Genomic DNA, 11340 nt, shown 5'->3' with positions numbered 1-11340 from the left:
ACAAACTTGAGAATTTGGTTGTATAATTTGTCTTTTAACTAAATTGTCTGTTATTGGTAATCTATTACGAAGCAGACGCCAAACAAAGAGACTGACTTTTAAAGGCACTTCCTTATTCCAAATTTCAGTTATGTGATTAGCTGCCAAGTTGTTATTTGTTGATGACAACAAGTGATTATAAGCACTTGTGACATTATATTTGTTGGATGCATGTAAATGCCAAATCCACCTGTCAGAATAATTAGATTGCAAAACAATATTAGTTAAAAAATTACAACACTCCCGCACCTTCTCCTCTAGTAACATAAATACATTTTCAAGTAGACCTATACTATTAAGATAAATCAGCAAAAAACCTTTAAATAGTGAAAGGCGTTTACTTGGGCGGTCAACAACTTTTGGAAGTTACCAAATTAATGCAAAGAGATGGGTATATTACTCACGACAAAGACCCCTTCCTGCAATTTTTGTGTCATATATGTGGTTTGAGTTCAGAAAGAGACCCCAGCAATTTAGTAACACAACAAAAACATAACAATCAACAAGCCCTGCCCTTCTCATGCATGTGTGGATTATTATATGAGTCGTCACTTTTTATTTTTTATGAAGAAAAATCTAGTGGCTGGGATACGTAAATTTTCTCATAGCGCATCGTTAAAAACCGAATGGTTAACCAAAAAAAAAAAAAAACGTGTCATTAAGAAAAACATTGTTAACATCCATTTCCTATTTGGAATATTGCAAGATTGAATTATACATTTTGTAAAGTTTTTCTTTTCTGGTGTTTGGTGGAACTGAAAATGGTGAAGGTTGGGAAAGAGGCAAGCTTATGGGCCATGGGGTTTAAATATAAGATACGTATATCATTAATTGGGACATTAACATTGTATGCAGAACACTCACATGCATGTCGACATGGTTTCTTCTTCTGTTCAGACATGAATAAATAAATAAAATATTAGTAGTATATAATTACGTATTATGCTAATTTATTCACGTTCACATGTTATACCAACAACCTTCTTTAATTATATATACATGCCTTAGACTGTTCTAAGTTCTAACTCCCCTAAAGGACCAAACGTAACGAACTCCATTAAATATATGTGCCCTTTTTGCAAGAATTATAGAGCGTCACATGTCAATAATCAATTGCAAGAAGAAGCCTTAAAAAAAATGCAGAAAGATTCATTATCATAAAAAAAAATGCAGGAAGTGATCATAAAGTGCGGTTATGAAGTAACTTTTTGATAAAAATCCAACGAGTCATTTGAAATCTTTTACAAATCTTTAAAATACTATGAATTCTTAAAAATAGGTGTTATAAATCCATTAAAATCAAAACTTACAAATTTGATTGTAAAATCCTTTTAAAAAAAATTGTAGAAGTCAATAAAAATCCTATATTATTTTAAAATCTCAATCCAATACCCCTAAGAAGATGGGAGTAGCTAAGTCGAACAAATTAAAGTATGTTTGGTTTGTGCATTTTATTTTTAAATCATATGGTTTTTGTTTCAAAAAAATCTTAGTTTCACACGATCGCCTATAAAAAAAAAATCATATAGTAACCGATTTAGAGACCAAAAATATCAAATACAATTGGTCATTAAATCAATCGCTAACATTAGTTACTGGTTGTTTAACGACATTTCCTAAATTGGTCGCTAACTCATTTAACGACCGATTTAGCTGGTTATGACGACTGAAATAATCTCATCACTTAATCAATCGCTAATAAGAAATGTTTAGTACGTAGTTGAGGAATATAACGATGATACCATGAAAATTTATTGGAACGAATAACATCAAATGCCGGCCAATATCTCTTAGGACATGTCTCAACATGCATTTTGACTATTTGATGAGATTTACTAATTGCTTTTTGTTGAAACTTTGATGAGATTCAATTAATTCAGAGTATAAGTTGCAAAAGAAACTTCCATATTTTGAAGTTCTTCATAAATGATAAGTTGAAGTTGTTTGAAATATCCAACAATACATGTGCTCCATTAATATTTTTATCAATAAAATCGATCATAGTATTCATTTAACATGTCCATATCTACTATAAATGGTAAGTGCTGCGTTCCATGACCGGCAGGTGAGAATTCTCCTTAATTGAACCAATTTTATTTAGGTGCCATTTAAGATGGAAAATGGGAAATGATTCACCTTTCACCTTTCCCATCTTAAATGGCACCGTGTAAGATGGATATGTTAGACTTTATTCTGAAAATAGATTTTTGAAATTTAATTACTTTCTATTAGTACAAGAATCACATTGATTAAAGTATAACTCATGATATGGTCTAAACACCCTATAGAGGTCATCACTAACGAAATTCAAAAGAAAAAAGAAACATTTAACCATATATTTTCATACGTGCACGTATGAGCTAGAAATCGAACAACCTGTTTACAGGATGTATTAGTGAACCACCGGTCCAACAAATTTACGTTACAAAAAAGCTGCACGAGCAGCAAAAGAAAGATTTAGGAGATTGTCTGCCTTTAAACGTTGCAGAGATTCAGCCTTCAAGTACTGTAATTAAAATTAAAACAAAACATAAATTGATTTTAACCACCGGAATGTCCATCTGAATCTTAACCTTTTTAACTAGTGAGTTAAGTAGGCTCATCTTCTTATTAAAAACCATCTGCATGGTTTGTTGTTTAAGGGGTTCAAATTTTTTACCACCGGAACAAATATATTGTTGGTTGTTTTTTTGAAAGGAAAAAAAAGTTGTTGATGATGAGTTTTGTTTTTGGTATAATGAACATGAGTTTATTGTAGTTACACGTATATCACAAATGTATAATAGGAGAGAAAACAATTTTTCTCTAAAATTGCGCAATACATTACCCAAATAAAGGGTGGTCTAAATTTACTCACCATGCATTTTAATTTTGTCTCTATACTTTCGTTCCTTTGTTTCTTTTCCGTTGTCTTTCTATCTTTTTCTATTTTTTAATCAATAAATTTCCTTTCCTCTTCAAAAAAAAAAATCAATAAATTTCCTTTTTGTTGCTTAAATAATATAAAAAATTGACTCCATCAAAGTTTAAAATAAGATAAAACATACGTATAATATCTTGTAAACTCACCGCAAACTAGCATAAACTTTGAAGCCATGCTAACAAATACGTATTTGGAGTTAACCTCTATCTTCTCATTTTTAAAATGGGTCATTTGGAGTCAATTTATCGTCTACTCTGTTTGTTTTAATTTTTTCGTTTTAATGCGATGTTTATTTGATTCAGGTTAAAAAATTAGTTTTGAGCAAATGCAGATTCAATCAAAATTTTTGACGTCGTTAACGTTGTAGATCCAAAGACAACTATTACAGGACTATTACAGAGACTTGAATATAAATCATACTTGTAGGCATAATGACCGTATCGTTTTTTGTTTTTAATACAAATATTGTGAGTATGTTTGTAAATTTGTCCTTTTTATTTTGAGCGACTTTCAATTTATATTATATCATTTATTTTTGTCAAATACATTTTTTATTGAAAGACAACGATTTAAAATAAAAAAAAATTCATCATTTTTCAATAAGACATTTCTATATTTGTTTTTCTTAATCAATGTCTTAAAAGATCCTCTTTAATATTTTCCTAAACTTTTTAAGAAAATAAATTCATTCACACAAGATTAAAAAATTCCTTTATAAGAAAAAAAGTTTAAATAATGACCAATTATAAATGGAAGCCATTGCTAAGAACCCGCTTAAAGAAGCTTTTATCCTTCATTTTTTCTCTGTTTTCCCGTGGAACCTTTTCTTCCTCTGTTTTCATTCTTCCAAAACAAGCATCTTTTCTTCTAATCTTTTCCCTTATCTTTTTCCATTTCTGCATAATCTTTTGGACCATTTGTTCTTCTTCTGCCATTTGGACCCCATGCTGTGGAAAAGAAAGAAAAAACAGCAAACCATTCTCATGAAAATTGTTTCTTTCTTCAAACTTTAACCTTTAACAACGGAATCTTCATTTCACACACATAATATATTAACACAATACACGTGTTTATGTTTAGCCAAAACATTATCATCACCTTTTCCTTGATGCTTCCTATCTCATGCAAAATAAGCTTTTAGATTGATTCTTCCTAATGAAACCTTCTTTATTCGTTTTCTTCAAGATTTAAACAAAAACGTGACTTTGGTATGTTTTATAATACATACATAACCTTTGTGTTTGTTTTTTCTTTTAACTTTTATAACAAACCCTGTTCCTGATTCTTCTTTGTTTCCTTTATTTTTCTTCAAGTTGGTGTTTTTTATTTTTTGTTTTTCTAGAATCTATGTCGTTTGTGCCAGCAAGAACGGGGAGACAAAGACAACGTTATGAAGACAACCTTCGACTTGTTTCTGGGTAAGTTTTACATTTTCATGACATAGATTCTTTATCTTCAAAATTTAACCTTTTTTGACACCCCTTTTGGTTTATGATTTGTTTTTTTTGTTATGACCATGCATTATTGTGCTTATTGATATGATTGAATTGTTTTGTGTTGTTGATGGGTTTCCATTGATCTTCTTTGTTGCTTCCCAATGGATCCTCTACAATGGTTTTATGGTGTACCTTGTTGCAGAACCGTTAGATTAAGAATGAAACTCCTTGCTTTCTCTTTCATTGCTTTTGTCTCATGTGCAAATAAGAAATTAATAGCGTGACATGGTTGTCAGATAACTCGTCGTTTTAAAGTTTGTTGTCTGAGTTCAATTTCTGGTTGGAACGTCAATCTCTTAAATAGATCTATTTACATCGAGGGTGTAGTCCCGACTCTCTCTGTCGGGGCACTCTTGATGCAAATTAAAATAATTTTAGTTGGAAGAATGCATTTTCAAAAACAATGTTGTAGATCTCTTATCAAAATTTGTAAAAGAAAGAATTATTTTGTTTGTGGAATAGAAAGGTTCTAAATAATTTTGTTTGTGAACAGGCCTTAAACTATTTTGTTTGTGGAATAGAAAGGTTCTAAATAATTGTTTTCTCTGTATGATATTTTAACTATTTTAATCATATTTCATATGGATATGTTCATTACAATGATAAATTTAATTAGTGGGGCATGTCATTGACTTAAGGTCTATTAAAAAATGAAAAATAGTACTTCAAATTGCGTGATCTGTTTTGGCTTTTATGTGAATATAAAAACTAAGACAATTTCTAGATTTATCAGTAACACAGTTTCTGGCATGCAGAGTAGTTAATTGGGGTGGCAGTAGCAATATTTGTTTATGAAATTATTGTTGTGATGTTGTTTTCCTTGTTTCCAAATCCTGTGAGATATGTTTGTTGTTGAAGGATGGATTCATAGCAGTTGCATGGAAATTTCTGATCTATTCCTTTTTATCAGGCTTGAATCATTGATTCTCATTTTTAAGGCTTACAATAAATTTCAAGTGGACCATAAAATAATGATAGAAAAAGAGATTAATTTAAGGAAAGCAACTCTTGAATTTTTTAAATCTTGTGATTAAACAAAGTGGTGACTGGTGAGTGGGATTTGTTAAAAGAAATAATTTAAAATCTTGCTTATGCAAACATTAAACTTTTACTTTTCATTTTTCTTCAAATTAACATCATCAAGTGGATTTGTTTGATGAGGAAATGAAGTAAATCTAAAAGTTTCTTCTAGATCATATTATGAATAGTAGAAAGCATGAATAATGAATAACTGTCTATATGCTTATATTAATTTGATAATTTAATCATTTAATGCATTAGTACAAAATGTTGACATTGATGAGAGTTGCAGACTTAAAATTTCTTATGTATTCCATTTCCAACAGATGTATTCCGTATAGATGGAGAAAAGAGAATGCGGATCAGAATGGAGAAACTGAAGAAATAGTAGAAGTACTTATGGTTTCTTCACCTAAACGAGACGACCTTGTATTTCCAAAGGTACTTTGATATTGTCTGCAGTAATAACTTTCATCAGCATGAGACCTTTGATACTGAAAAGTTTCATTTTCTACTCTAACAGGGTGGTTGGGAGGATGATGAGACTGTTACAGAAGCTGCTTGTCGCGAAGCTTTAGAAGAAGCAGGAGTTAAAGGAAGACTAAGAGTAGGTTCAATTTCTCTCTATGTTATTGAAGTATTGGTTATAGTCCATCTCGAAAAATTTAAGCAATCAACCAGAGTGACATAACAAAGGAAATAATCATATATATTCTTCCACTATCCATATATGAGATGTTGGTCATCATGATATCGATTGCACATTTTGGTGATGCTGGAAATTTTCCCTCACTTTTCTATGCGCGTGAGAATTTTTTTAATTTTATATATCTCACTTAACTTGTTCTCCTTCACTCTAGCAACAAAACCTTTATCTGAGCCCAAAATAATGAAAATCTATTCAAGGGCAGCCTAGTGCACGAGGCTCCTAGCAGGTAGGGTCTAGGAAAGGTAGATGCATGCAACTTATCCTTGTAAGTGGGGTGACTGTTTTCGGGATTTGAACTCGTGACCTTTGAGTTAACGGCAATAACTTTACTGTTGCGGCAAGGCACCCTCTAATGAAAATTTGTTAATAAATTCTCAAAACAGTTCTTTATTGATTGCAAACTTCTTTTCAATGGTTTGACTTGTAATGCAAACAATGCGCTTACTCTTGGATTTTATAACATGTTACATGTTCAACTCAACTTTGATTTGTGTTAGAACAACCCGGTTCAAAAGTATCAGAACTGCAGCTCAACTTTAACATCTAGTGGCATCAATTGACATATAATGTCACACCAAGTTGAGCCCCAATCTGGTCATATAAAGTCACACCTCCTACACTTTTATCATTTGCTCGAGCAACGACAGGAGGAGGATTACAGTCATAAACATCAAATCAAAGTCATTCTTGTTATGATGCTTCAGTTCTAGGCATAACTGACTCCTAGTCAAGTTAATAGCATTAACCGTTGGTATGTCAAGTGAGAGCAAGAGCTCTACATTGGATGGAAAAGTGGGTGTTGAGCAATATATAAGTGAGGCAACCCACAAACCTAATGCCTTAAGGTTTTAGGTTAAGATGTGGTGTCCAATCCACTTGCATGGTTGCTTGTAACTCAAATGTGATGATCCCCGAGAGCTCTTCTGACTCAACATTAACAGATCCTAATTTTGTGCTGGATACTGATAATTAACTAGATGAATATGGGCCAAGTATTAGGGTTGGGACAATGCAGCAAGTTGTTCTTTCTTGCAACATGGTCTATATTATATATTCTTTTGGTAGATTTTCTTTAGCTAATTTGCTTATTTTCATTTTCAGGAAACTCCATTAGGAATATGGGAGTTCAGAAGCAAAAGCAGTCAGGACTTGTGTAGCATGGAAGGAGGCTGCCGAGGATACATGTTTGCCTTGGAGGTGACTGAAGAACTTGAGGCTTGGCCTGAGCAGAAAAACCGTGCTCGCCAATGGGTAATTCTAAATAAATCCTTTGAATAATTTCATACATCATCAAATTATTAATTTGCAACTTCTACGAATACATTAGAATCCTTGGTATAATTGCTAAATACATTGCAATTTGTACTTTTTGACATCCATTGAAGAATAATATTGTTTTACATTGCGAAATCATCTTTAACCGAGTTGTTGTGCATATTTTCTCTTAGTTAACCATAAAAGAGGCGATTAGACTCAGCCGATATGATTGGATGTGTAACGCACTTAAGGAGTTTACGAGAGTTATGGAAGAGGATACAAAGCTTGAGAAGCAAGACATGAATGTCGATGTTGATCCCCCTTCAGTTCTAGTAACCGATGTCTCAGAATGTTATAAAAGATCCTCTAATAAGCAGCACCACGCCAATCTACTGCAACGCGCATCTCCAGAGATAGCCATCCATTTTAGCTATTGAAATTGCTGTACGCATGTGGTATATGTTAATGGATCAATATTGTGCAGTAACTCCTTCAAACTGATATGAACAATCTGTGAAGTAATGGTTTGGACTTTGGATTTCGTAGTTGTAGGTTCTTTTTTTTCTTCTTTCCTCAGTGATCATGATGTAGAATATGGTGGTGAAAGTCTCAAGTGTATATGGACTTAAAACAGCTATTTGCTTCACCCCAAAATTCATGAATAACTTGTAATATATCAGCACCGTTTGTGAAAATCCTGTTGTCACAAAGGGCAAAGAAGATGTTCCCTTTCAGAACCTACAATTCATAATTTTCTAAGGTGTTGCTTTCAAGCAGCACCATTGGTTTCTTTGTCCATGGTTACCTGTTTCAGTGCTTGTGTTTTCTATGAAATTCATTTCTCTTAGCCATCAACTGATTGAAAATTAAGGCATGCCTTTTAATCTTTCTTTTTTTCCTACCCTCCTAATGGGTCATTACTTCTTTGGTAGCTCAATACATGTATATATATATTTCCCTGCATTTTTCTTTTACAGACTTTATTCTTCAAACTGCATCAAATACTAGTGGTTTGTCGGAAATAGATTCTCTCAAGTTTGATTTCCACACGAGAGCGGGTAAAGTGTGATCTCCCACCATTCAACTCATTCCATGTAAGCATGTGATCCTCTCTTATTTTTTCTTCTGAATGGTGAGTGATCACACTTTTACTACTCGTGTGAAAATTACGCATGAAGATGCGTTCACGATTTGTAGTATGATAGGTTTTGTTTTTGCTTGTGGAACTATATTTTTTATTAGAGATTATAATTATGAAAAGAATGAGGATTAAGTATTGGCCATTGCAGGATACACCTTGGTATTTGATGATAATATTGCTGAAGAACATCAAATTAAAGAACTTTGCAAAAATATACAATACAACCATAAGGAGCCAAATTTAGAGCAAACAAGCTTAAAATGAATAGATACATTTATTACTAACATTAACAAAATAGCTTAGGATGTTCAGAATGTTCTATACAGTATCAACAACTAAATACAAGTCCCCGTGAGCTTAGCTCAGTTGGTAAAGACAGTGTATAATATATGCAAGGTTTGGGTTCGAACCCGGACACAGCAAAAAAAAAAACAAATAAGCACCAAACATTATTTTTTTTTCACTAAATAAATAGGCTACATGGAACAATTGAGGTTGTGAGGAAGTTTTAGGTGATCACAACAATTTGGACATACCATTTAATAACACATACTTTTTTTTTGAAGGAATTTAATAACACATACTTAAAAAGGGTAGAAAGATAATTCAATTTAATCATATGCTTTTCTTAAAAATAATTCAATGATACGTTTTTTTTTTTTGTATGTGACCAAATAGTGTATACAGAAGACCGCAACCACTTAAGTATTTTCGTTGAATAACATAATTTTTTTTTTTTTGAATAATCATTATGTTTGATTGATGTTCCTCTATTCAATTGGAACTCTAGAGTTACTAGAGAGGAACCCAACCCTTGTTGCCTAAGATAAGGATGAATACTTATTTTGACCTAAACAAAAGATGAAGACTTGTCACTGTGTATGAATCAAGTTCATGGTTTTTCATCTACTACTTTATTGTGTGCTTCACCTGAGAACAACTTGTGTTTCATTTACTCAAATTTCTTTGGTTTATGAGAAAAAATAATTATTTTACATTCAATAGACAAAGGAATACTATTCTTCTCTTTTAATATTAAACAAGTTGCAAAAAAAAGATCATGTTGACACTGTGATTAGACATATGTGAGCAATGAACATGACATTTTAAGTTAAAAATAGTAAAATTAATGCAAGAGAATGATTTAAAGTTTGAACATTCCAATAAGATTCACATTTCTATAGTAAACTCCTGGACTAATGTGATTAGTGCAATAGCTAGGTCCCTATCCCTCGAGATGATCATCCAAACTGTTCAGTTGAACATTTCTATTTTCCTTATGCTTTTTACTGTTTATGATTTGACACATTTAGTCTTTATAATTTAATTAAGTTTTTAAATGAGTTATTTAATTTTTTGTAACATTATAAACTAGAACCAAAAAAATGCTGCTTAGTATAGCCACTATAGCCGCACATGAAGAAAAGGTAATTCCACGAGCATAGATTCTTGTTCAAGGGTGTGTGTTTTCTAGAAAACGACACTATGAACACTCTTCCTCATAAATTCTATAACATGAAAACCACTAAAGGACATAAAGTATATGAATCGGATTGGATTGTCGTTTTGCTTGATAACTAAAGAATAATTAAACTTCCTAGACTTGGAAAATTTGGTCCATGCATGTTTTTTTTTGGTTTATAGTAGTCGCTATTCTTCACCTTTGTTTACATTTTCCAATGAGTAATTGAGTAGTATGACAAATTTTCCATGGATTTGTGTTCATTATAGTAATATTATGATGCAATCACTAATGTAGTTATGTGATTAGAGTTATCGTGGAGAGATCATATGATCTCTTATTGAACCTTTGTATCTTCATCAAACGGCCCTAGCCGTATGACTACCGTGACTGCATCGCAATATGAGTACACTAACTTTGAATCCAAGAAAGATGCATGATGGTAACAAGTGCAAATTTCTTTTTGAGTTATGATACATAAACATTCTTAGGTGGCAATACACCCCTTGACACCCACACAAAAATCTGACATGTGGCTATATGGACCCCGCACAAATACACTTTCTCTTTCTTCTTCTCTTCTCTCTTCCTAATACATGAGGTGTACAAGGGTGTATGCAATTAAAATATGTCTATGTAACATCTTCCTTTCTTTTTTATATAAGAAAAGTTTAATGGCTATACAACGTGAAGATATATGTGGAGATGTATTAAAGTTTATAATAATATAACTAAATACCTAATTAAAGCCTATTTGAACCTTTCATGAACAAGAATATGAACATCTTTGTCTTTTAGACTCGGAACTCGGTGGATTGTGTGGACTACCTCGATATAGCCAATTGAGCTCATCACACACTACCATATATGAAGGAAATAAAAAACCTATCACTAATCACACTAAACCATAGACCAAAAACTTTTACTTGGGTGAATATCATAATGCTAGGGTGATCACCCACACGTGATAGACGTAGTGATAATTTGAAGAAGGGTTTTTATGTTCACAATACCCGCTCTAGGGTTAGATTGTCTGATTAACTCGAAAACTCTTTTTGAGTTCATTTATTCTCTTGTTTTTGTTTGTTTTACTTTTGGTTTCTTTGCTTTTTATTTTCTTCTCTTTTTTTAGGTTTGGCATTTGCCTCTCTTTTATTGGTTAGCTTTTATCACTGAAGAGGATTTTGGTCCTTACCCCCTCTCCTTTTGTGCTTTGTTTTTTTTTATATATCTATCTAGGGTGTTGTAGTTAGTTCGCCATCTGTTTTCTGTTGCTTAAAAAAAGGTGATCAT

The 11340-nt window shown here is 32.2% G+C and overlaps 1 protein-coding gene across 3 annotated transcripts; it reads left to right on the top strand.

The window, feature by feature from the left end:
* Positions 1–3719: 3719 nt before the first annotated feature.
* LOC25498963 (nudix hydrolase 12, mitochondrial) lies at positions 3720–8278 on the top strand. 3 transcript variants are annotated; one of them, XM_013594016.3, is made up of 6 exons: positions 3720–4170; positions 4305–4380; positions 5805–5919; positions 6002–6085; positions 7289–7438; positions 7636–8278. In XM_013594016.3, the coding sequence occupies exons 2-6, from the start codon at positions 4310–4312 to the stop codon at positions 7879–7881; spliced, it is 666 nt and encodes a 221-aa protein (XP_013449470.1). In that variant the 5' UTR covers positions 3720–4170; positions 4305–4309; the 3' UTR covers positions 7882–8278. The 3 variants fall into 3 exon arrangements, with proteins under 3 accessions (XP_013449470.1, XP_024626437.1, XP_039683715.1); XM_024770669.2 differs by having other exon boundaries at positions 4276–4380; XM_039827781.1 differs by lacking the exon at positions 3720–4170 and having other exon boundaries at positions 4186–4380.
* The last annotated feature ends 3062 nt before the right edge of the window (positions 8279–11340 follow it).

Source organism: Medicago truncatula, chromosome 7, assembly GCF_003473485.1.
Source record: "Medicago truncatula cultivar Jemalong A17 chromosome 7, MtrunA17r5.0-ANR, whole genome shotgun sequence".
NCBI classification, from domain to species: Eukaryota; Viridiplantae; Streptophyta; class Magnoliopsida; order Fabales; family Fabaceae; genus Medicago; species Medicago truncatula.
The sequence above is the reverse complement of the archived record's forward strand: the minus strand, read 5'-3'. Positions and strand labels throughout refer to the sequence as shown.